The sequence below is a fragment of the Talpa occidentalis genome, unplaced genomic scaffold (genome assembly GCF_014898055.3).
Source record: "Talpa occidentalis isolate TD23 unplaced genomic scaffold, MPIMG_talOcc4v2.1 talOcc4.10, whole genome shotgun sequence".
Taxonomy (NCBI): Eukaryota; Metazoa; Chordata; class Mammalia; order Eulipotyphla; family Talpidae; genus Talpa; species Talpa occidentalis.
Genome location: NW_023600993.1, coordinates 88,078,829 through 88,105,385, shown reverse-complemented (window position 1 = coordinate 88,105,385; position 26,557 = coordinate 88,078,829). Strand labels below are relative to the sequence as shown.

The following is a 26,557-nucleotide window of genomic DNA, read 5'->3' as shown; positions in this document are numbered from 1 at the left end:
CCAACTGGTATGCTACAAAGTTTCACAAGTTGTGCTGGGTCCAAGGTAGGTGCCCTCAGCCTGCCCTCAGGAGTCATGTACAGTGATGGACAATTCTTGTGTGGTTTTTTTTTTAAGATTTATTTATTTATGCATACAAGAACTGGACCAGAGGTGCAGGGGGTCAGAGGATTCACCAGAGAGTGGGGAGCGGAACTGGCAGATGTCCTGAAATACACCGCTGAGGGGAGCAGTGGGCGAGACAGGAGAGGTCTGCTGTGCCATGTGGGTCACCTCCCTGGCCGCTGGAGATCGAACTCCTTCTGTAGTGCCTGGCAGTAGCTTGATAGCACTGAGACTAACCCCTGAGCCACCAGGGAGGCTCCGCGATGGACAATTCTTATGTCTTCTTTTTTTTTTTAAAGATTTATTTATTTATGCATACAAGAGCTGGGGTACAGGCCAGAGATGCAGGGGGTGAGAGGATTCACCAGAGACAGAGTGGGGAGCAGAATAGGCAGACTGACGAAATACAATGCTGAGGGGAGCAGCGGGCAAGACAAGAGAGGTCTGCCTCGCCCTGTGGGTAGCTCCCTGGCCAGCTGGGTATTGAACTCGTGCTGCAAAGGCTGTGGATTGCTTTGTAGTGGGGTGCTTAACCCCTTGCATCACCAGGGAGGACTTTCTTTTGTTTTTTAATAAATATCCATACCCTAATGTTAGAATTCTGGTCATAGGGGGTGTTAATTCACTCCTAAATTATTTAAACCATAGGTTCACACATGAATAATTAGCTCCAATAATTCCATGATAAAGAGCCTTGTTAATTCTTTTTTTTTTTTATAGAGGCATGTTTTATTTATTTATTTGTTTGTTTTTTGTTTATACATGCACTGGGTACAGTCAGAAGCGCGGGAGGGTGAGAGAATTCACCAGAGCCAGAGCGGGGAGCAGAGCAGGCAGAAGGACCGAAGTACACTGCTGAGGGGAGCAGCGGGCCGCAGGAGAGGTCTGCGCGCCATGTGGGACCCTCCTCCTGTGGCCGGGGAGCAGCCGGGGATTGAACAGGCATCGCAGAGGCTGCGGGCAGCTTCGCAACCCAGCGCTCAACCACTGCGCCACCAGGGAGGCCCGCCTTGTTAATTCTTAAGAAATTTAAATGGCCTTTCTACAAAGCCCTTCCTTTTGTTCTTCCTTTCCCCCTCCCTCCCTTCTTCGCTCCCTCCTTTCCTCTCTTCCTTCTTGCTGTGTAGTCTTGCAGTTTCATAACAGTTATAATTTTCTCCCCAAAAGGGGGGCTTGAAAGTTTATGTCATTGCCTGTGTTCTGGAACTCATCTTTATTTTAAAATACCCAGAATGAAAAAGTTCATTTGGATTTGAAACTCACTTGATTATAGCATTATATGTGCTAATTAAAGAAAGGGAAGAACTATTGGAGCATTTAAATATAATTTCAATTGCAGACTGTGGAATGGTTTAAATTTTTCTTTTATCACCTACTGGAAGTTACAAAATCTCTTGTCACTGCCTCCTACCCAGAATTTTAAGAGACCATCATTACAAGACTTGATCTGGATTGTGTCAACCTTTTTTTTTTTTAATTATAAAACTGCATATAAAAAGTTGCATTCCCAGGAACAAGATCAAATTTCTTAAACAAATTTTAAAATAACATATTTGGATGTATTAAACGAAGTTAACATTTCATATCTTCTCTATAAAATGTTGTATTTTGTTTCTAACACAAATATAATATATAGAAATGGAATGAATTTTTCCCTGGGACAATCCAAAACCCTTTCCAGCTCAGTGTGGGATTCCAATATTTTATGCAAGCACCATGGCATATACAAGGTTGGGAATCACTGTCAGAGGCCTGTTTTTTTTTTTTTTTTAAAATGTGGACTACGACACAACTGGAACGTAGCTACCATGAGCTGGTAACTGTTGAAACTGCACAATAAGGATGGGGATTCTCATGTGAACATAGAAACTTGTATCAGGTACATTATTTAGGTAGAAAAAAGCAAGGCACAGTGTGTCCAATATGTTACCATTTGTCTAAAAAAAAATAAAGTGGGTGGGGACCATTAAAATGTATTTCTGTCATTGGCTTGTTTGTGAAAAGACGTCTGTGGAAGGATATCAAGAACCTGGGAGGAGACTTGAGAGACTCGACAAGGAGGCTGAGCTAAGTGGGCGATCTTTTATTTAAATTTTTTTGAAAGATTTATTTATTTATGCATTCAAGAGCTGGGGTGCAGGCCAGAGATGTGGGGAGTGAGAGGCTTCACCAGAGACAGCGTGGGGAGCAGAACAGGCAGATTGACCTAAGTACATTGCTGAGGGGAGCAGCGGGCGAGACAGGAGAGGTCTGCCTCGCCATACGGGTTTCTCTCTGGCCAGCCTGGGATCGAACTCGTGCTGCAAAGGCTGCAGATTGCTTCATAGCGCTGTGCTTAACCCCTTGCGCCGCCAGGGAGGCTAAGTGGGCGACCTTGAACTAAGAATGCTCACCCTGAACCCAAAGAGAGCCGTGGCACACTCAATCGGTAGCCGAGGTTTGAAGTGTATGGGTCCTTCTGGTTTGGGGGGCACGGAGGACACCGGGGAACGCCGGCCTGGGGGCAGAGGTCGGTCCTGGGCCCTTAGAGAGAGCAGCTTGGGCTGGGAGTGGCTTTCGGGTCCGCCACCAGGGGGCAGTGAAGCCCGCTCTTGAAGGCGGGCGGGCGGAGCGCCCGAGGCAGGTCCTGCCTCCAGGCCCGCCCCGCAGCAGAGGCTGAAGTCCCCGCTCACATTCCCAGGCCCCTGCGGTACCTTCTGCTGCAGCCACGTGGAACTCCGCTGGGGAGGGGGGCACCTCACTCTTCCTGGGGAGCCTGCCCGATGATGGGGTAGCCTCACCCCCTCCCTCCGCCCCCGCTGAAGAACTTCTCCAAGTTCAATATTGGCCGTAATTGCGTGAGGTGGGTCAAGCCATCAGACCCATTTTATAGAGGGGAAAACTGAGGCGTGGAGAGGCTAGGTGACTTGTCCAAGGTGACCAGGATGGTCACCCAGGAGACATGCCTGGCCAGGCCACCCTCAGAACCTGAGTGTTAACCAAACCTTGGTTTCTGCGCTGAACTCCAGGTTCCCGCTTGACTTCCCCTCCAGAATCCCCTCCACGCCGCGCCAGAGGGCGCTCTGGAGACTCTCAGGGGGCGGATCGCTACGTGCCCTCCCTCAGGCTCTTCCTGCCCTCAGGATCCAGTGCAGTCAGTCCACTCACCCCAGCTCTCTGGCATCATCTTGACCCAGGATCCCCCTTAACTCCAGCACACTTTCCTTTAGCCTGAAGAAAATCCGCTTATCCTGTGCATTTGCCGTTTCTGCCTCCCTCATTCTTACACTTCCTCCAGGGAGCCCTCCCTGACTGCATACTCCCAAACAAGTTCAGGTCCCAAATTAAATGCCATTTGAGCTCCTGGTCTCAGATGTATTTCATATCTGTAATGATGTCACCATTTCTAAACACCAATCACCCTTTTTTTTTCTTCTTAGAGCTATTTCTAAACCATCAGCAAGTCCCGTGGAATATACCCTGAAGACACCTTTGAAATGTCTTACCTCCTCCCCACTAGGTCCCTTCATGTCTTGCCATGTTTTCTCACTGCTATCCCGTTTTCACCTTTGCCCTGCAATGGCCAGAGCCACCCTGCTAAGAGTCTGCCTCCCCACTAGAATGGAAGTCTGTAAAGGCAAGAAGCCCAGGAAAGTGCAGAGCAGGGCTCAGGTGGCCCCTTCACTGCTCCTCCCACGAGACTGTCTGCTCCTGATGGTGGGGTCTGTGTCCACCCTGTGCACCCAGCCCCAGTGTAGAGAAACTCAGGTCCCAGGGAAGGAACGTGTCCTCGATCTCCCCAGGCGGGTAGCAGAGCCAGTCCTAGCAGCAGCTCGCCTGCAGGCTCTGTGCATCAAGCAGCCCTCTCCCCCAGCACACGAGAGACCAGGCCTTTTTGTTCACTGAGTCAACACAGTTTATTACTGAACTGCACTTTCACCTTCACACAGACTATTTCAAAGAGCTGGAACAAGTGTGGGGTGGGGGTTGGGGGAGGGACAGGTGCCCCTCAGGAGCCAGGACCCCCAGGTGGCTTCCCTGGACCAGGGCAGGGGAGGGAGCGTCAGGCTGTTCAATCTCCGGGCACCAGCTCTCCACGTGCACACGCACAGCAAGCCAGCAGCTCCTCACACATAAATACAGACACGCTTAACAAAAATAGTATATCATCTTCACAAGGAATAAAAACTAGTCTCAAATATGTACAGCAGAGAGCCTGGGGTAGCCAGGGCTAGGCCAGGACCCCCAGGGATGAGACAGGCCGTGAGTGGAGCAGAGGAGAGAGGGAGGCCTGAGGGGCTCCTGGCCAGGCCACTCTGACCTTGGCAGCGCGCTGCCCAGGCTGAAGGGGGTGGGACAAAAATGTTTGGCCAGGCAGGACTGGGCCCTCCAGTCAGCCCCACCTGTAACCCCTGTACCAGGCTCTCCTTCCTGCCCTTCCTGCCTGAGGTAGGGAAGACCCTAGGACTTCCACGGCTGCTCCCTGTAGCTCTTTTCACCTCTGGGCCAAGGCCCCTAAACTCCTGGACCCCATGAACAAGCAGCCCAAGGCAAAGATGCCACAGGCTGATCTCCGTGCAGGATGCGGCAGCTGAGGCCATAAACAGCTCTGGGGCACCTGTCTTGGGCCCAGTTGGTCCCTCAGTGGAGGTCATGGGAGCCAGGGGAGGGGAAGGGAACTGGGATGGTGCTAAACTGCAAGGGCCACCCAAGCTTTGGCATGGGTGCGTCCTGCAGCTAAAGCCCCTGCCCTCTGGGTGGGGCTGGCCTCTAGCCAGAGGTCTCTGGAGGAGACTGGAATGGGGCGGGGGGGGGGGGGGAACTTTGGCCAGGTCAGGGGTGAGGAGGGGGTCCTGATTCTTGCTTCTTTTCCTAAGCAGCCTGAATCCCTAATTAGTCAGAAGTGGCCCCTAAGTGGCTTTGGGGAGTGGGGAATGAAAGGAAGGGAACCCAGGTCCTGGGGTGGGAGGGTAGGAAGTGATCAATTCTGAGGCCACAAACATCAAAACGAAGGCAATCTAGTCTCTCCTTCTGGGAAAAAGGTCAGAAAACTCTCCATCTCCCTGGCAGGAAAGCATTCTTGGGGTAGCTAAGGGATAAGGGGGTTCCACCAAATCGGTAGGGCCCTCCAGCCCCCAGCCACTACCCTTATGCCTGCCAGCTTCCATGGGGCAGATTTGGGGGAAACTGGGTTTTGAGCCCAGGAGAACTGAAGTGAGGGTGAGGGCAGCTCTCACAGAAGCGTGGTAAATTCTAGAAAACTAATTGCTGGGGACCAGGTCTAGGCCCAACCCTGTGATGGGTGGGTAGGCGGCCGTGGGCTGCGTGTAGTGGTTCTCCTGGTGGCAATGGTGGCTAGATGGAGGATGTGGTGGGGACAGGAGGGGGTGGGAGGGTGAGTGGGTGGTCAGTGTCTGGTCATTTCCGACTGAAGAGTGAGCCCAGCAGAACCACGCCGGCCACAGTCATGCCCGTCAGCAACCAGCGGTTGAAGCGTTCCTGGCCCTTCCGGCTCTCGGCCGCCGCGTTGTTCCCATAGAGATCCACAAAAGTATCCTGGAGGGAGAGAGAAGGAAGATGCTGTCTGAGTGCTGAACAGTAGTGTGGGGTGTGGGGGAGAGGGGCCATCTGCACGCAGCGTCCTGGCTGACTCGTAAACTGCAGCCATCAGGTCCCACTCGGGGCGAGATAAAGGGTAAAGGGCTGCCTTCTTTCTGGCTACTACCTGGGGGCCCAAGTTATTTTATTGCTGAGAGAACAGGTGCAGGAACAGGCGCGCTCTGAGGCTGGAGCGCTGGGGAGTGGACTTGAGGTGGGAGAGAGATGGGCAGGGCCAGGGAGCTGAGCAGTGTGTGGCCAGGAAGCCATGGAGGAGCTTGGAGTCAAGTGGGAGGGCTGTGCGGAGCCAGCAGGTCTCAGCCTCTCCCCTGCTGGGCAGGAGGGAGGGCAGAGGGCCAGGGGTAAATTCCCAGAGTGGTTCGGGGCAGAGGGGCCTGGGACTCAGTCAGAGGCTCCTTCTTCCTCTGGAGGGAGCACTGGGCCAGGCAGGTTGATGGGTGGGCAGAGAAGCAGAGAGATGCAGGTCTGGGATGGGGTCTATGAGGCCTTGCCCCTGTCCCTCACTCCAGGGCAGGACTCCAGGCCCAGGAGGAGGTGAGCAGCAGCCGCCCGCCATGAAGCTCGTCAGCACGGAGGCCCATGGCATGGGGGCTACAGGTGAACCAGCCAGCCCAGGGCAAAGCCTGCCGATGGGGCAGCCAGAGGGGAGCTTGGCTTTAATGAGTAAGCTTTGCACCCCATTTGTCATTTAATCCTGTCAACAGCACTGCAAGTCAGGCTGTCTACCCTCATTTATGCACTAGGAAGTTGGTTCTCTGAGCGTCAAAGGACTTGATCACCCAGTTTGGTCAGTGATGAAACCAGCATCCCAGCCAGGCTTTCAAGGTCAGTGCGCTGTGTGTGTCCAGGGAGTGAACGGGGCACTGGCTGGTTCCGGAGCTCCGAGTTTGTGCCTCTACAACAAGAGCTCTCCCCCAGGCCTGCACTGCCACTTAGTTCCAACGGGTTGAGTAGTGGCTGCTCCCTCAGACAGGGCCTGGCATTTCCAGTGGGCCCCAGATCCCACCAGACCACCGTGCTCGCTGTGACAGTTGCCTGGCCCCATGCCTGGTGCCTCGTCTTCTACCAGTTCCTCCCTGTACCTGGACAGCCAGGGCCTCATCTGTTCAGATCCCTGCCATGGTGACGGCAGAATCCTCAACATTTATGAAGCCAGAGGGAGGCCACAGGGACCATAAGCCAGAGCCCTTACCGTCTCAGGGGAAAACCGGCAGGCAGGGAAAGCCCCTCCATCAAGAGTCACCCCAAGCTCTCAGCCTTCCCCAGGCTTTCCCTCCCACTGGGAATGAAGCCTTCACTCCTTGCCATGCCAGCAAGGCCAGCGGGAGCTGGCCCCTCCCCGTGGCAGAGTCACACCAACCTTGCTCTTCTCTGAACATCAGCTGAGCTCGGGAGCTTACTGTTTGCTGCCAGGAGCACCTGACCCTAGATTATCTACCCCCACCCCCAGCCTCGCTCCCAACTGCTCAAATGCCATCTCCCCAGAGGGGCCTTGCCTGGCCACCTTATCTAAAATGGCACCTGCCCCTACCTTGCTCTACCTGTCCCTTACTTTGTTTTCTCTTTCTTCTCAGCACTTTTCTTTTTTCTTTTTTAAGATTTATTTACTTAATGCATACAAGAACTGGGGTACAGACCAGAAGTGCGGGGAATGAGAGGATTCACCAGAGACAGTGGAGAACAGAACAGGCAGACTGACTGAAATACACTGCTGAGGGGAACAGTGGGCGAGATAGGAGCGGTCTGCTGCGCCAAGTGGGTAGCTCCCTGGCCAGCCAGGGCTCGAACCTGTGCTGCAGAGGCTGCAGATAGTGCTGTGCTTAACTCCTTGCGCCACCAGGGAGGTCCTCAGCACTTTCCATAAGCAGATTCTACACTTTTATTATTTTGATTTGTCTTCTGCATTGGAGGTGGCTGATGAGGGCAGTGAAACAGTTTCCTCTCCAGTGCCTACAGCAGCGCCTGGCACCTAGCTGGTGCTCAATAAAAACAGGCGCAGGAAGGGACTACACGTCTAAGTGCGGGTGTTGCTATCCTATTTCATTTTCATCAGCCTCCCCGGAGGTAGAAATCTGAGCCCCATGTGACAGATAAGACAATAGAGGTTTAAAGTAGGGAGATTTGCCTGGGGTCACCCTGCTAACAGGTGGTAGGACCAGGACCAGCCCAGGACTGCATGGCTCCAAAAGCAGTGCTGCCACAGCCCGCTTTCCCCATGTGGGGCCAGGAGAACCCGTCCTATCAGTAGTGCTCAATGGAAAAGGGATGTGGGGGTGCAGCTGAGGTGGGGACCTGGGCCTGGGGAGAACAGGGCAGTGGCTGGTGGCAGCAGCTAACCTCCTAATTCTGCCATACACAGCCGGCACAGATCTGCTTCCCTAGCTTTCCCTCTTCACCCGGTGAGCCTCCACAGGTCTTGGCAGACAAGAAAATTCTTAGGGAAGTTTTTACTTTTCCGGCCCCAAGTGAAGTAGACGCAGGTAAAGCCACAAACAAGATTGATCTGTGATAGGGGACAGTGCTGGGCTGTGGGAGCACCAGAGAAATGACGCCAGGGCCAGAAGGCCCTGCTGATCCCAAGGGGCCAAATGTCCCACAAGAAACCAGTGACACTGGGGCTGCAGCCAAAGTGAGAGGCCTGGCTCCCTGTATGGGAACTTTCCTGAAGCAGAGGGCTGGCAGCCACAGGAAATTTTCGGCTCTGGGGCTGGGCTGGAGTAAACAGGCTCTGTCCCTCCAAGGACACAAAGCACTCACTGTCCAGGAACAGTCATTCCAGGGTGGAGGGAACATTCTCAGTTCGGCACCATAGAGAACAAGGCTCTGATCTGCCCAGCCCCCATGTGTGCATTCCTGGCCAGGACAACCTTCATCTCTACTTTAGGAGCTCCTTCTCCGGGGGAGGGGAGGCAGATTCCCAAGGGCCATGGATTCTGGGGATTGCTTTTGCAGAGAGAACATGAACAAAATGGGGCGTGCTGTTCCAGGGCGGGTGCCGGGGAGGCAGTGGTGTGGGTATATTTAGCCCACGGTTCACACGACACACTTGGAAACAAACACAGCCATTTTCTCAGCAGGCGACTGCTCTGGATAAATAAACAGGATTGCAGAGCAGCCCAGTCTGGAAAAGCAGAGATAAGCCCCCATTGCTCCTCAGTGGCTCCCAGTGGTTTAGGCCAGAGAGGGCATAGTGAGGGGTAAAGGTGGGTTGCAGAGGGGTCTCTGAAGTCACAGGTATCCAGGAGACCCAGGCCTGAGAGATTGTCTGCTTCCAGCGTATGAGTTAGAGCAAAATGCAGGGAATTTCTCTTTGTCACTGTGACCACCACTTTGGGGGTTCCCTGCAGGAATTTTCAGGGTCACTGGAGCGGAATCATGGATTCCTAGCAAGGTAGATCCCACAAGTCAGCAAGGCCAACCCACCTGCTCATTCTAGTTTCACACAGCCAGTTTGTGGCACAGCCTGGACTAGGAATAATTGGGGTCTCCTGATTTGGTACAGGGGCCCTTGAGATCTGTGAATAAGAACCAAGATTCCCAGAAGCCAAGGCTGTGACCACTTTTAAGGTCCTGCCTTGTGGGTGGAATGGCCTCACCCCACGTGCTCCAGCCTGCTTTGTGCCCCTGTGCAGGTGCCAACACTGTGACCCCCAAGTGGTCACCCTCTATACTCCTCCACCTTCCCTCAGCTAGCCCACCCCTATTCAGGTTACAAGACTCCACTTGGAGCCCATCTTCCAAGAGACCTTCTCTGCTATCTCGCCCTCGACTCCGGAATGAAAGGCTCCTTTGTGCTCCCAGAGTCCAGACTTTTACTCACCCCTTCGGCAAGTATCAAGCACCTCCCACGGCCCAAGATGGGCTCTGGAGACCGCCAGTGGACAAGACAACCGAGGCGCTGCCTTCCCAGAGTGTGTGTTCCACCGCCAGGCTTTCTCAACGGGTGATACTACCCCCAAGGGGGCAAAGCACAGAATTCTTGGGTACTGCGGCTCGCGGCTCTCCACAGGGCCACGCTACGTAAAGACATACGCAGTGCAGCAGTGGGATTCAGATGGGAGGACAATTAGCACAAAGGGGTTTTAAAAGTCTCCTAGGAGCTTGCGGGGCTAATAAGGGGAAAGAGGTGGGGAAATACAGTCCTAGGGGGAAGCAGAAAGGAGCACTGAAGGATGACAAGAAACAAGACCCTTTCAGAGATGATGGGCTTTGAAGAGGAGGCACGGAAGGCGGCGGGTGCGGGCGGAGTGGCCAGCGTCTCTCTGAGGAAGTGAGGTTTAAGCTGAGACCTGAATGACAAGGTGTGGGGGGCCAGAGGGGGGGGTGGGGCAAGGGAAGATCAAGTCTTGGATGACTGTATTTAACTTACCTGACTAACACTATAAATAATATGATTTTGGGCCTCTCCGGTGGTGCAGCGGGTTGAGCGCTGGGCTGTGAAGCTGCCCGCAGCCTCTGCAGCACCGGTTCGATCCCCGACCGCTGGGTGAGGGTCCCACATGGCGCTGCAGACCTCTCCTACCGCCCGCTGCTCCCCTCAGCAGTGTACTTCATCAGTCTGCCTGCTCTGCTCCCCGCTCTGGCTCTGGCTCTGGTGAATTCTCTCACCCTCCCGCGCTTCTGACTGTACCTAGTGCTTGTATAAATAAATAAATCTTAAAATAAATAAATAAATAATATGATTTAGAAAAGCTTCTCTTTGTTCAAAATGCTAATAAAAGTATAATCCATCAGGCCTTCCCTGGTGGCGCAGAGGTTGAGCGCTGGGCTGCGAGGCTGCCCGCAGCCTCTGCAGCGACGGTTCATTCCCCGGCCTCCAGCGAGGGTCCCACCAAAAAAAAAAAAAAAAAAAAAAAAGTATAATTCATCACTATTTAAAAATAAATATATTTGAAGAAATAATTTGATAGTATTTTTCAAAATATCAAAATACAACTCCTCAATGGGTGCAAAGTTTAGTTTGGGATGATAGAAAAGTTACAAAATGAATAATGGTGATGGCTGCACATGGGCGCGACAGTGCCACCCTGTATGCTTAGAAATGATTACAGTGGCAGATTTCATATTATGCGTATTTTATCACAATAAAAATACAGAAAATAATCTTGGATAACAAAAGAGCATGTACAGCAGAGGTAACAAGTGCAAAGGACCTCAGGTGGGAAGGGGAGGTCCCTGTGTTAGTGTGTTGGCCTCCCCCCCATTCTGGGGGCTCTCCCTAGGCAGGGGCGAAGTCTGACCCTTGTCTGAAGGGGAGTGGGGTTGGGGTGGGGGTGGGGGTAGGGGGGCCCCACCCTGACAGGCATGGACTGACCTCCGCGAGATTTTGGTCTAGAGGCAGCCACCTGAACAATGTGGGTGCCTGTAGTTACTGCACCGGAGAAGGCAGGGGAAAGACTGGCACCGTGATGCCCTGGGGACAGCACCAACCCTGCCAGGCCGGAAGCACAGTCCTTGCCTGAGTGTGGCCGCCCCCACTTCTCCTCTGTGGACGTCCTTGCTTCTGCCCAGTGTGTGGCTTTGAGAGGCACTTCCCCTCGCTGGTCCAGTGTCCTCACTTGCCAAATAATAACTTCTTACAGCAGTTCCCCTTTACTGCACATCTGAATGTTTTAACCTGTGCCAGGCACTGAGCTAGACCCTGTTACCCTGACTAGACTCTACTCCCCGATTCTCATGACTCAGGGTCACCCCGATTCTCAGGACTCCCTGAGTCCTGTCTCCCCCACTAGACTGAGTGGTGCTGCACTTGGAACACTGCAGGTGCCACTCTAAATGAATCTATTTTCTTTCTTTCTTTATTTTTCAAAAGGCAAGTGCAGTTTCTCTTTTTTTTTTTTTTAAGATTTATTTATTTATTTATTTATACAAGCACTGGGTACAGTCAGAAGCGCAGGAGGGTGAGAGAATTCACCAGAGCCAGAGCGGGGAGCAGCAGGCAGAAGGACCGAAGTACACTGCTGAGGGGAGCAGTGGGCGGCAGGAGAGGTCTGCGCGCCATGTGGGACCCTCCTCCGGTGGCCGGGGAGCAGCCGGGGATCGAACCGGCGCTGCAGAGGCTTCGGGTAGCTTCGCAACCCAGCGCTCAACCACTGCGCCACCGGGGAGGCCCTAAATGAATCTATTTTAGATGAGCAAATGGAGGTCAGAGTTCCCTCATGATCTAGGAAGCGGTGGGACTGGGATTTGTCTGAGTTTTGGCCTCTGGTTCGTTCTGATGCCGCCTCAGTCCCTGCCATGTCTCCCCACAGAGAACCTAACCTCAGTGGCAGCACTGGCAGCTGATGTTTCCTGGCCCCTGGGGTGCTGTAGCTCACGTAACTGTCTCTACACTCTGCCTGTCAGTAGGTTTTAACTCACCTGACAGCTGGTGCACCAGAGGCCTGCAGATGATCTGCGACCTGCCCCAGGTTGTCCAGCAATCTGGTGACCTGGCTGGCTTGTGTGCACCAGTGCCTTTGCTCCCAACCCATCGCTGACCCGGGCGAGCTGCATGCACTTCTATTACAAAAGGAGGTAAACTGAGGCACAGAGATACTGACAGACTGGCCCAAAGTAGGGGGTGTGTGTGTGTGTGTGTCAGTATGAAGTGACAACATGTGCAGCAGCAAAGCCTCTATTCTGAGCCAGGGCTATAGTCCTAGTCCCTCTAGAAGGGGGAAGGTGGCCTGAGGTCATCAGCTGAATGAATGAGCTCTGGCCCCCAGTCAGCTGAGGGGAACTGGGTACCACAGGAAAAGGATGTGACGAAGACCAGGAGGGAAAGTGAAACCCTTCCGTCCTGGCTTTAGTGGGGAACAAGCGCCTATGCCAGACGGGCCCTTCCTTCCTCTAGGGTGACGCTGGAGGGGCCAGGCCCACTACTTCCTTCCTGCTTGGTTATTTTGGGAAAGAGGTAGGTGGAGAAGAGGAAGGGGCTCCGAGCAGCTCAGGGAAAGTGCCAGGAACATCACGATGTACCTTGCCCCAGCCTTGCCATGGCCCTGCACAGGCAGGTCTTGAGTCACTTGCAGAGTCCCTTTCTGCTCTTGGCTTCAGTTTCCCTAGGGGAGAGGCTGATAAATGCCTGCTGAGTAGACAGACAAGGCCTGGTTAGGAGATCCCTCAGAGATGGCAGGAAGGGGGGTGGGGCAAATGGAGAGGCCTTATCACTCTCTTGGCAGGGAGCTGCAGCTGGCTACTCGGAAGAAGTGAGGTTTGTGGTTGGAATCCACTTCCCTTGGCTTTCCCAGGGGAGCTGTTGGCCTCAGCATTGTGAGAGGAAAGCAGACTCTCTTCTTTATCCTGGGGGAACATGGGCCTGGATGTGGGCAACTCAGAGAGGCAGCTAAGTGGGGCAGGGGCAGAGCGATGGCAGTCAGTCTGCACGGGGGCTGACACTTCAATCTAGCCAGTCCAGCTGTGGGCACCACTGTAAGCCTCTCTACTTCCAAGCATCAGTTTCTCCTGCTGTGACACCACCCAGCAGTGGTGGTGCGATCAGGGGATGAAGCACTTGAAGCAAGGTGACCCTGGTGTTACTGGCTGAAGAGGGTGACATGGTAGGCCCAGCCCATCTGGGTCTTAGGGAATATTTGGAAGTAGCCTCACAAAAAACTTCATGTTCATCTTTCTCAAACTCTACCCCTGTCAGCTGCCAGCCTTTCCTCCCCGCCTCCTCCCCCACCATTAGTTCTAAGAAGCTAAGTCTGACAGATGCGCTCATTTCTCAGAAAAGGAAGTGGTTGTGCCGGGAGGAGATAACACCTCCGCTGGGGAATCTAGAAAGCTATCGGCCCAAGCAGTGCACGCGTGGGCTCGCCACCTCCTCAGCTCAGAGCCAGGGTGCTAGGCTTGGAGGCAGGGGGAGAGAATTCCGAAAAGCCTTCACTGGAGGCACAGATGCTCACTTAAGGGCTCACGCGCTCCTTCCCTGAGAGTGATGGCTGACAGTTACTGAGCACGTACCGCATGCCAGGCACAGGGCTAAGAGCTTTGTCATGTATATGAAGTCACTTAATCCTCACCATAGCCCCGTGGTCATACAGTTCATAAAGGGCAGAGCTGGGGTTTGGAGCAAGGCCTCAGCACTCCACACTCCTGCGTGGCTGCTGCATGCTCATGTGCATTCTTCCCCTGGAACTCCAAGGTCCCCCCTCATCCCAACCATCTCTCATCCCACCCCCAGGGACGCCTTATTCTTCACAAGTAGATGGTCACAGCCTTTATGGTCTCCCACTGCCCACGGAGAGGACTATGGCTCACCCTTGAAACAGAGACTGAACTTACGGCACCCATCCAACTTTCCACCTAACATTCCCACATCCAGATGGGCTGGGAGAGGTGGCATGCCCAGGTCACCCAGTGAGTCTGCTTCCCTGCAGATGGGCCATACCCGTGGGAGTTCACCATCACCTCCAGGGCAGGCTCTGCTAATGCTCTTATGACAAGGGGCTCCCTTCTCTCAGATGAAGCATTTCCTCCCTGCTGGGAAGCTGAAGCCTCTTTCCCTCTCTCCCTCAACTGGCCGGCCTTAGTGCTGGCCCCCTCTCCTCTGCTATTCTCTTCCAGCTCTGTACCCAGGTTGCCCAAGAGGACAACATGGGCTGGCAAAGGAAGTTTTGCTTCGCTCTGGGCCCTGGACCAGGTGCTGCTCCTTTTTGAGTATCAGTTTCCTCATCTGGAAAACAGTGGTGTCATCTGGTTGAGGTCAAGGCTGTTAAGACAAATTAACTTCCATTCTCCACCAAGTTGGCTGCCAGAACAAAGAAAAGGCAGGTACCCGATAAGTCTTGCAGCCAAACTAGGTTTAGTTTAAAGCCCCATCTGTAAAATGGGATTAAAAATATACTTTTTTTCCCCACAAGGACATTATGAGGATCAACAGTACGCACTGAAGCTCTCAGAACTGTGAGCAAGGTGCAGAAGACGCAGCTATCATTACTGTTCTATGGTCAGACCAGGCTCAGCTCCAGTCTTAGAGTCTTCCCAATGGCTGCAAGGGCCTGAGTGTGCAAGTCTATCTCGGGCCAGGCTACGTCATTCCTCACATGACATCTTCTGTTTAGCCTCAGGACCTTTGCACGCTGACCCTTCTCTCCTACCTATCTCTTAGGTCTTAACCTACAGGTCACTTCTTCAAGACTTTCTGCTCTTCCTCCCCACCCCCCCCAAGTGTCCTTCAACTCTCGCCAGTTTCTTGAATTGCTCATTTTTGACCCTGAGCTCTGTCCCCTCACCCTAGGCCAGTGCTGGGCCCAGAGAAGGGTCCAGCCCCTGAGGATGGTTGACAAGGGGAGAGTGAGGAGGAGGGAAGAAAGGCCAGTTCGCTGTCTCCATCCCAGCCTCACCACCGGGCAAAACTAGAAGCCCAGAGATACCTCGTGTCTCCTCAGGTGATTGGGCAGGGTGCCCAGGACTCCCTGGAAACCAAATTCTCCCAGGCTTAGGAAGAGGGATGGGAAGCTCTGGGAAGTGAAAGGTCCATGCAGGGGGCCGGAATGCAGGAGCCAACCAGGAAGCCCACCTGGGGGGCAGGAATGCGGATACCTGCCTGGAGGATTCAGGCAATGAGCCTCCCCCCTCCCCCTACAAGTCTCTTCTCAGACAAAGAACCTCTACCTGCCCTACAAACTTTTCCCGCCATACGAGCCCAACTACCCACCTGACCTTTCCTCACCCATAAAACCCTGCTTCCCCCTAACAACGTGTGCGACTCCACTGACCCCCGCCTTGGGTCTGTGAGGTCCGCCCGGGGCGCAATAAACTTTCCCTCCCTTTGAGAAATGTAGCCTGGCTCTCCTTTTCTTTACCGCGCTGAACCTTTCAAGAAGGTTCTGGAAAAGCAATCTTCTGCACCGAATTGAGGCAGTAAGCAGGAGGGACTGCGGTAGCAACATCAAGGGATAGGGGATTTGTTTCTGGAGTCAACCCTTCCCTAAAATTCTGCTTCTTTCTGGGGCCTATGATGCCAAGTGCTCCAGTCTAAAGCATCCATCCCTCCGCCCTTCTGCCCAAGCTATCCCGACTCCCACTCTGGTGCTGATCAGTGCTGCGTGCTGTGAAGGAAAGGACTGGGCTGAGAGTCAGCAGAGGTGGGATTCATTCCTCAGCTCTGTCACTGCCTGGCTTAGGGTGAGTCTCTTTCCCTCTCTGGGATTTTCCCCATCTGCAAAATGAAGGGGATCTCTCGAAGGGCCCCTGCTAGTGCAGGAGCACGGGGAGGATGAAAACTAACTCCCTGGCTTCTCTCTCCGCAGTATCCAAAACACCCCAGACTCAGGGAGGACAGCAGGAGGTGACATTCTGGAATGGAGGGCTTGCCACACTTAGGTCTGCTCCTCCTCCACCTCACAGCCTGCTGAGCCTTGCCCTCCAACTTGCAGGATTCCAGGGGAAGAGGGCCATGGACACATCTATGACCCAGGGCAAGCTCCTCCGAGGGTCAGACCTTGCTGGGCTCTGCCCTGTGGCCTCAACCTCCTCACCCCAGCACCGCCTCCAACTAGTCCAGACAAGTCCCGGGTATTTTCAGCCACCTTTATCTGATCGGAAATGTTTGGAATTCCACAGCAGAAAGCAACAGCTCTGGAGGATTTGGGTACAGGAGCAAATCCCTGCAACACCCTTCCCTCCCCCCTGCCCCCCACATCTGAATGCTCACACACACACACACACACACACCCTTGTAACCAAAAACTCAGAGCTCAGGCTCTTGAAGGGTTGCATTTCCTACATTCCAGTTCCTTCTAGTCTTCTCCCCGGTTCATGTCCACAGCAGCCCACCAGCCCCTTCAAGGGATGGCAAGATGCCTGAGCTGGTGCCAGGAGAGCTGGAGTACCCTGCAGCTGGTGATGCCGCGGGAGGGAACACCTGGTGTTCTGTCAGCACCCACAGCACCACCAGCGGCAGAGGCCCAGCACCACCACCACCAGCGGGAGGCCCAGGAGCAACTTGCTATTCCCAGAAATGATGAGTTCAGTGCCCTCCTGAGTAGATGGGCAACAGACCCAGAGGAGGGAGGTGAAGGGGCTCCCCACAAGGGCCTCTTGATCACTGAAATTCAACAGAGCGGGGCTCAACCCCAGCTTGGTGACTACCTACTTAGGGAGACTGGGGAAGACGCTTCACCCCCTTTATGCCCAGTGTCCTGTCAGTGAGGGAGAACAGTTATACTTACTTCACAGCCCTGGCAGTAAGAATTAAATGGGCCATGAAAGTCCTCAATAAATTGGCTGTTTTTATTTTGTATAGCTATAAATAAGTGGCCCCATGTGTACATTTCATGGTGTATCTCATTATTTGAGTTGCATATAATCAAAAATAATAGCTAATATTTTCTGAACCCCAGCTTGTAGATGTTGTCCCCCTTTTTCCAGAGAGGAAACTAAGGTGAGGTGATGAGACTCTGTCTGAGGTTACTGGTTACTCACTGAGGGTGTCTAACTCCACAGCAAGTTAAACTCGCCAGCGCAGTAGGAAAGATGAAGACGGATGTTACTAAGCTCTTCCTTCCTTTCCCCTTTCACCCACCTACCCACCCACCTGCCCCACTCTTCACAGAGGACCTTGGGGCCTGGAAGACAGCAAAGAGGCAAGTCCTCTTGTTTCCTAGGTGTCTCGAGGGTGGGAAAGGGAGAGGTGTGCTGACGGCTACTTGTGAGTCCTCCTACACCCAATTCAGTCCCTGTAAGCCCGGTCCTTTCAGAGAGATTCATTCCCTCCCTCTACTTGGTCATTATCTTGGAAACAAAAGTGATGCCCAGTAGCTCTGGTGGCACCATTAGCTGAGTTTTCTAAGACAGACCATGATCTCTTGTGTGCGTGGATTGGCGGGGTTGCAGGAAGGACCACGCAAGCCGCCCTGCTTAGTTTTGGGCACTCGTTCATTTCATAAATTTTTATCAAGTGTCCACTAAGTGCCAAGCACTGTGCGAAGTGATGGTAATACAGCAGTGACTAAATCGGATGGAAATTCCTGTCTTCATGAGTTTATAATTCAATGGGTAGTCAGAAAATGAACATGTCAGATGGTAATAAGTGATGAAAGAAGGATAAATGAGAGAGGGGTTAGAGAGAAATACGGAAGAGGGCAGGAGTAGAGCCCATGGTCAAGGAAAGCTTCCTGAGGAGGTGACATTTGATGAAAGGTGACATTTGATCTGAATGAAGTAAGGGAATATGTACTACAGAGGGATCAGCAAATGCAAAGACCCCGAGGCAGGAACATGCTCAGGTGTTCCAAGAAAGGAAAAGACCAGCGTGGCTGAAGACAATTGAATGTGGGGAGTTGGTGGCCAGACTGTTCAGAACCTGGAAGGCCATTTAAGGACTTGGACTTGGAAACACTGCAGGGTCCTGAGCAGGGGAGAGACATGACTCTGGTTTTAACAGGTCCCTCTGGCTGCTGGGTGTAGACCTCCAGGGGCAAGGGTAGAAGCAAATGGTTTGATGAAGAGTTGATCCAGGAGAAAAGATATGGTGGCTTAGGCAGGATGGTGTCAGGGAAGCTAGTGAGAAGCAGTCAGATTCAGATTTTATTTTTAAAAGTCGAGAAGAAAGGATTTGCAGATGGACTGGATGTGGATGGTGGGACCTGCTTGCATCTCTGGCTCTCTACAAAAGGCAGGGAAGAGGCCTTTGAGGAATTTTTTCTAGCTTGATTAATGTAGGTACCCATATAAAAAAAGACAAAACCATCTCTGTCTCATGGAGGAAAAGCCATTTATTTGCTCATCTGAAAGGTGAATGGCAATAAGAGCTGGAAGTCTGGAGCTGAAGAGAGACAAAGGGAGAGCAGGGTAAGCCAGCCTGTGGCTGCTCACTTTCAACAGACATTATCACCTAACCACCAGGTACATGTGAGGCCACAGAGTTGCCAGGTCTGGGGTGAGGACTTTGTATTAGAAGGGAAAGGGTATGACAGCTGTGCTATGTCCAGGGCCTACCAGGCAGAAGGTGCTCAGTGAGTAGGTGAATGACTGACCGAGTGAGTCACTGAGGCTATGCCAAGAGGCCAGGGTGTGTGCAAGAACTTCCCAAGTCCTTCCAAACTAACAAGAGATAAGCCTGACCCCAGGGATTCCTCTCCTGTCATTCCATTACACTCTGGGCTGAATCTCAAGTTCCCATTCTTCTTGAACGGTACACTGTGAGGTCTGAAATCACCAAAGTGGAATTTCAGAACTAGAAGGAAGCTCAACCTCATCTGACCACTCTACCCACACTTTTCAGCCATCACTGTTTTGGCCTGATCGTGGCTATTATTAACAATTTTCTATCCATTGTCTTCACTTTTTAAAACATTTAAATAAATTCACTGAAAATCTTTCATCTTCCCCCCAAATCCATTCTCTCTGTATCTCCCCCCTTTTTAGTGAAAGACAGTGTCATCCCTCCAGGGCTGAGATTACATCTTGGAGTCATCCTTAAATGCTCTTCAGCACTTATCTGTCAGCAAACTCTTCTGGATCTATATTCAAAACAAACCTAGAACCCCACCCCTTATCGACATCTCCACTCTATCATTTGGTCCAAGTCAGCAGTGAGCTTATTGTTTTAACAATCTCCTTAACTGTCTCCCAGCTCCTTACTTCCCTGGACCGTCCCTTTCATCACACAAGTAGCCAGAAGGGTCCTTTGCTAAGTGGCCAAAAGCTGTCCGATCAAAACGCTCTACTGCCTTTCTGCCTCGCCCCAGAAGAGTCAGAGCGTCTTACCAAGGATCACACGAATCTCCACCTTCCATCACTCTCTCTTCTGTTCATGCTGTTCTAATCAAACTCATCTCTTCTGCTCCTCAGAAACGCCTCTGGACTTGTTCCCGTTCCCTCTGTCTGGAATGTTCTTACCACATTGTTATATGGGTTACTCCCTCAGGTCATACAGATCTCTGGTCACATGCCTCAGGTCATACAGATCTCTGGTCACATGCCTCCTCCTCAAAGAGGTCTTTCCCAGTCACTCTTTATTAAAAACAAGCAAATACCAAAAACTGCCCGGCCACCGGTCACTCCTGCTATCCACTGCCTTTTTAGAGTGTAAGCTCCACGAAGGCAGATATCCCAAGCAGCTAGAATGGTGCTTGGCATAGATACTTAATAAGTATTTGCTAAATTAATAAATGAAATGAATTATTTTAACTATATAAAAAACTGGTATCACTTTGCACAAATGGAAATCAACTTAAAATAAAAACATTGTCTATTAATATATTTTTTAGAAGTCCACTGGCTTATCACCTGCAGGTTACCTTGAAGATCAATGGGCCATGTACCGACCATGATCCAACACCTTTTCCAAGAAGATATGGTGAGGCCCTGGGCAGGAGAAAGCTCAGGACAGAATCAGTCAGTCAGCTGGAGGCCAGTACAGAGCAGCCACACAGGTGTCCCCTCTGTGTCTTGGAACCACAGCCCCGCCTCCCCGCCGCCCACAAAGCAGACTCAAACAAATTGAATCTTGGGAAATGTGCAGCTAGGTTGCCCAAATAGGGCCTGTTGGAGAGGCCAGGAGCACTCTCCCCTGGGCCAGGCACAGAGCTGGCAACTCTGCTGAAGAGAACAAAGGCCAGAAGAAGAGTGTTCCAGGCTGCAGGAGCCTCATGGGACTGCGTCGTGGGGGACGGGCACGCACAAACCTGTCGGTGAGATCCATAGAGACCAGACAGCTGAGAGCAGAAATGAAAACAGGCTAGGGTCCCAAAGGGTGGCAGCTTAAATCCCGTAAACACCAGACAGACACAGACAAGGAGGTTCAGGGGCTGGCTTGGGGGGCCCATCAGGACTCAGGGAAGGATGGGTCCCTTCCACTTACCTCTCTTCTGGATGATGACTCTAAGCTGGGCTGAGTGGCACTACCAGCCATGCTACTAACTACTCCAGGCCTCAGACATTAAGGGGGAAAGAGGCAGAGCCGCCCTCCCAGCCTCCACCTTCCAGATGGTCTCTTCCAGCACCTTCCTCAGTCCCATACAGCCTACCCTGGGCCCTTGAGGATTCCATCCCTTCTGGGAGGGGAACATCCTTTCCCATCCCCATGAGGCTTAGCAAACATGGCTGCAGGTGCAGGGGGTAGAGCCAGAGCTGTTGTAACTGCCAGGTCAGCAATGCCTGACCTACATATCTCTATGGTTGGTTGCATACAAAGAAAAATACCAGGGATTTCCGTTGGTGTTCACCAGTTGCAGCTGCCAAGGGAAGGCTGGGTCTTATGAGGATCTGAGTGAGCAGAGCAGGGTAGGACCTGTGGAGAGCTGGCTGGGCCAGCCAGGGGGCTGGCATCTACATTCTTTCCTGGCTCTGAGGACCTCCCTGGATTTCAGAGACAATCAAATTTTTATTTCTTTTTCTACCAAGTTTACCATAGAAGTTTTGTGGTTTTTTTTTTAAAGATTTATTTATTTATGTATATAAGAATTGGGGTACAGGCCACAGGCATGGGGGTGGGCATGGTAGTGGTGGTGAGAGGATTCACCAGACACAGAATGGGGAGCAGAAAAGGCAGGTCTACTGAAATACACTGCTGAGGGGAGCAATGGACAAGACAGGAGAGGTCTGCTGAGCCATGTGGGTCAGCTCCCTGACTGGGGGATCGAAGTCATGCTGCAGTAGCTGCAGATAGCTTCCTAGTGCTGAGACTTAACCCCCTGCACCACCAGAGAGGCCCTACCATAGAAGTTTTTATACCCCCTCTTCTAGTATATTAACCTTACTCAGAGAGGGAAGTGGAGATAAGGTTCTATTTGGAAAAAGACTCCCCAAACTAAACAGCCTTTCTAATTGGGAACCACCAGCATGTGGAGTGATTCTTTAGTTACAGAAAAATCTGGGAGTTTTACATGGTGGCATGAAAAGGACCAGGGGCTCCAGAGCCAGTGGGTTTACTCCTGCTCTATGGCTGTTCTATTGTCATGTTAATTTAGCACCCTGGGGCCTCCTTCTCTTCTGTCAAATGTGGAGGGTGGACCAGACAATCCCTAAGGGCCTCTCCCCAACTCCAAAGTGCTATGAACCTATTCTTAAGAATTCCCCTGTGCCCTTCAGGAGAGCAGTGAAGTGTAGGGAAAAGCTAGCTCTCTCAGAAGACAAGAGGCTGGGTCCTAATCCCAGCATTGTCATCTATAAACTCACTGTGTGATCTTGAATAAGTCACTTCACTCTGCGGCATCTCACTTTCTGGTATGTAAACCAAAGACTTGAAAGTATTGAAAAAGAGCACTCTAGAAAACCTTTGGTGTTATTATGCCTCCCATAAGGCTCTTTCTTTACCTGATTCTACTGCCAACCTGCAAATACCTAAGATGCTAGAGACACAAAATAGGGGAGATGGGACTCAAACCCAGGCATGACTAACGGCAGAGCCTGTGTTCTCTCACTATAGAAAAGTGGTGGAAAGAACTCGAGATTTAAAGTCAAAAGACCTTATTTTGTACCTCCTAGCATAGTCAGAAGATGGACACAAAGAAACAGAGACAAACCTGAGTTAATGAGCCTATGCTATTACCAAAGTCTGGGTTTTCCTACATTTGAAAGGAGAGAGGAAGATGTATACTGTAATGTCTTAAGGATGACACGGTTCTACTTCTCAACCTGTCATCTCAGCCTCTCCCTTCTTGTCCATATCTGGTCCACCCTTCCAGATTCCCTTTGACTGGCACCTCCAGGCCACCCAGCACAGAGTCCACAGTGCTTTCCGCAGAGAGGCCATAGAGTAGGGAAGTTCAGAGTCCTAACTCTGAGTCCACATTCAAGGTCCAGATTCATAAAATGAGCATGAGACCTATCCCACAGTGCTCGACACATGTTTGCCATTTTTTTAAAACAATTTATTTATTTATTTATTTATTTATTTATTTATTTATTTATTTATTTATTTATACAAGGTCTGGGGTACAGATCAGATGTGCGGGAGGGTGAGAGGATTCACCAGAGACAGAGCGGGGAACAGAACAGGCAGACTGACAAAATACACTGCTAAGGGGAGCAGCGGGCAAGAGAGGAGAGATTCTGCAGCGCCATGTGGGATTCTCGCCAGCCAGCTGGGATCGAACCAGCGCTGCAGAGTCTGCGGACAGCTTCACGGTGCGGCGCTCAACCGCCTGCGCCACCAGGGAGGCCCATGTTTGCCATTATTACAGATATGCTATGCTTTCTCTTTCCTCTGGACTCCTCTACCCCTTGTAGTCTTTTCCATTGACTTCGGTACATTTATTCTCTTTACTTTGAGTCTCATGAGCCAAGTTATTGAGAGATAGGTCTGTATTTCATATTCCTCTTCTCTCCCACTGAAGCAGTAAGCACATGATAGGTGTCAAAGAGTACCTGTTGCACAATTGGGAGATGGGTCCTTTCTGAAGCAGTATCAGTGGGAGCCACTGTCAATAATCACCTACCAATTCTTAGGTGTCATATGGCAGCCACACTTCGGCTACCGTGTGCTAACAACTGGGATGGGGGCTATGGGCTAAAGGAAAGTTATAGGTCCTCTTCTCTGAAGCACTCAGTGTGAGGTTGGGAAACCATACTCACCCTCTGCAGAAGGCACTAAACAATATAGAAAAGTGGAAAAGGCAGAGCACACCAGTGGACGTTACAGTGAGTGAATGAGGGCTTCTGAATCTGACGGATTGGATTTGGATTCTGTCCTTATTAGTAATGACCTTAGGACTATTATTTAACTTTCCTTACTCTCACGTTTTCTAATTTGGACAACAGGGTCAATAAGGGTTCCCAAGCAGGATTATTGTGAGGGTTAAAAATACAACACAGAGCATCCTATATCTTGCATACTGCAGGTACTCAATAAATGGCAGCCATTATACTGTCATTAGTATATTCAATCACAGGTGAATTATATCTGTAGATCCCTCTGATAGCCAATAGATTCAGACCTAGAACCAGTGACTGCAGTTCTCTGTAGCAACTAGAACTCTGGATGGAGAAAGTTCTCTTGATATAACCCTAATAGATTTGGAAACTCTCTCCATGGAAAGGAGGCAGCTCAGTACAGATCACAGACCTCAGATCAGACGTATTCGGGTCCCTCCTGGGGACTCCATCGCTTCCTGTGTGTTTTTGGGCCAGTTCCTCTCTCTGACTCTGATTCTTCATCTGTGTTGGACTCTAAGACCATTTGTTATTCCTCCAGAGAGGCCGTAAAGGGTGTTCTTCAAAAGAACAGACATCAGAGGGCTCAACCCTGGGTTTTAATCCCAGCTCTGCCACTTACTAGCTTGGGTCAGGGGCCACAGGATACTATATAACCTTTCTGAGCTTTAATTTTCTCATCTAAAAACCTTCCTTGTTGGATGGCTGTATTACCAGGTAAAGTGCCTGTGCTTGGCACAGAGTAACAACTTCACTTGCTACATGAAAGCTTTATCTTTGTATCCAGGGCCTGGCATGGGAAGGCACTCAATAAATGTACTGAATCAAATTCCTGTCCAGTAGAAGGGATGTGCAGAGAAAAGATGCTCCTGTAAGTCGGTACCATTGCCACAGGTTCAGACGGGCAGTAGCAATCAAAACCACCCTTTGACCTGTAATTTCACTTCTAAAGATTTATCCCCCACCGACACCCTGATTTCCCACAAGGGCTAAATGACATTTGTTCATTACCTACCACTATTATAACTGCAAAAGAATGGGGGAAAAGTGTCTACCAATAGGGACTGGTTAAATAAAGTAGTGTACAGGGCCACGTATGGAACATTACGTCACTATTAAGATGAATGAGGAAGCTCTTGATGGACTGGTATGGAATGGTCTCTAAGAGACAATGGCAAGTGAGAAAATCAAGGTATGGAATAGTGTGTATAGCATACAACCATCTGTGTAAAAATCAGGGGAAATGTGTGGTGTTTGGTAGGAGGCAGGAGTGGGAAGGGGACATTTTTTCCTTTTCAATTTTGAACATGAATCACCTATTCCAAGAAAATAAATAAGGCGAAGTACTTCTGTAGTAGAAACAATTGGACCTCCCCAGAAATATACCCTTGGACTACTCGTTACACTATCAGGAAAAAAAAGACATCTATGGCATTTGTATCCTGTAACATCAAAATACTACCACTGTGTGACCAACTCCATCTCTGACCCTTTGTCCTTGGGTGCTATTAACCTAGGAGAGGACTAGGATCCATAATGAGGTTCCTCTATCATCTGGGTTAAGTCTGTTCAGGTAGGAAAATAGGGAAAGGGTCCTCCCCGGTGGCGCAGAGGTTGAGCGCTGGGTTGCAAAGCTGCCTGCAGCCTCTGCAGCGCAGATTCGATCCCTGGCTGCTCCCCGGCCACCGGAGGAGGGTCCCGCATGGCGCGCAGACCTCTCCTGCCGCCCGCTGCTCCCCTCAGCAGTGTACTTTGGTCCTTCTGCCTGTTCTGTTCCCCACTCTGGCTCTGGTGAATTCTCTCGCCCTCCCGTGCTTCTGGCTGTACTCAGTGCTTGTATGTATATATAAATAAATTAATTTAAAAAAAAAGAAAAATAGGGAAAGAAGGTCCTGTTAAAAAACAAACAAACAAAAAAAAAAAAACAACTCTTCCCTAATATAGCCCTAAAAGAAAAAAGGAAAGGGAAGGGATCTACTCCTGGAGGGAGAGGGATATTCAGGCTCGGGGGAAGGACTAGCACCCCTTTCCCTGGCGGACCCCTCTCTTCCCACCTTTCTTCCCCTAAGTACCCTACTATTCCTTCTCTTCTATTTTATGCTGTTAATTTATTGTCTCTGTAGTCGTCATTGTTTATTATATTTTTTCTTATTGAAGTAACAGCACATTATAAAATTATATGTTTCAGGTGTTCGTTATAGTCTTGTTTTCCTTAACAATTAATTCCTGCCTGCTAAGAACACTCTATCAGGGACTCCCAGATGGAGACAGAGACCCAACAGGCTCTCTGTATAAGAGTTCTTATATTTTTAACAAACATAAGAAAAGAAGCTTTATCTCCTAAGTAACCCTGGAAATAGCCCTTGGATATTTTTAACCTTTTATTAGAGAACACATAAACATGTACAAAATAGGCAGTGAGATAAAACAAATCACCGGGCCTCCCTGATGTTGCAAGGGGTTAAGTTGCAGCACTGTGAAGCAATCCTAAGCCACTGCGGTCGAGTTTGATCCAGGGTCAGGGAGCTACTCACATGGCACAGCAGATCTCTCCTGTCTCACTTGCTGCTCCCCTCAGCAGTGTATTTCTGTAGCTCTACCTGTCCTGCTTCTCACTCTGTCTCTGGTGAATCCTCTCACCACTTCTGCACCTCAGGCCTATACCCCAGCTCTTGTATGCATAAATAAATAAATCAATATTAAAAAACAATAAAAAGCAAAACGAATCACCAAGTACCCATAGCTTAGCTTCAACAATGATCAACTCAGTACCAATGTTTTCATCAGTTCCCCCAACCACTCTCCTTCACCCATGTATTATTTTGAAGCAAATTCCAAACACAGTTCCGCATGCATTTCAAAAAAATAAGGAAACTTAAAGAGGAAAAACACAACCATGATTATCATATCTAAATCTGAAAAGTCCAATGATATCTAGGAAGGGTTTTAAATGTGATCAAAATTCTTTCTCAAAGAGGGCACCTTTGCTCAATATGAAATATTAATGCAGTATATATAACCAGCTCTAGGTACAATTCAAGTCATAAATAATTCAGATTTGTAGACTTTTAAAACTCACGGAAATAAAGGTATTCCATCAACAAAAATATTAAGGTGACATGAGAGCAAATTACAGATCTACTAAGGATTTAAGTGTTAAAGGTAAAACTTGAACTTTTTAGAAGAAAATATAGACAAATGTGTTTCAGATCACAGGTTAAGGAAGGAGTTCAATAAAACATAAAAGGTGTAAATCACAGAAGAAAAG

General features: G+C 50.6%; 1 protein-coding gene across 3 annotated transcripts in view; it reads right to left on the bottom strand.

Moving 5' to 3' along the window:
* Window positions 1–3,982: 3,982 nt before the first annotated feature.
* The window catches only part of BCL2L1 (BCL2 like 1), a 49,191-nt gene continuing 26,616 nt past the window's right edge, over window positions 3,983–26,557 (bottom strand). For all 3 annotated transcript variants that reach the window (XM_037497348.2, XM_037497357.2, XM_037497340.2), the window contains exon 3: window positions 3,983–5,640. In XM_037497348.2, the coding sequence (XP_037353245.1) occupies window positions 5,503–5,640 (138 nt within the window). In that variant the 3' untranslated portion in view covers window positions 3,983–5,502. The remainder of the gene's footprint in view (window positions 5,641–26,557) is intronic.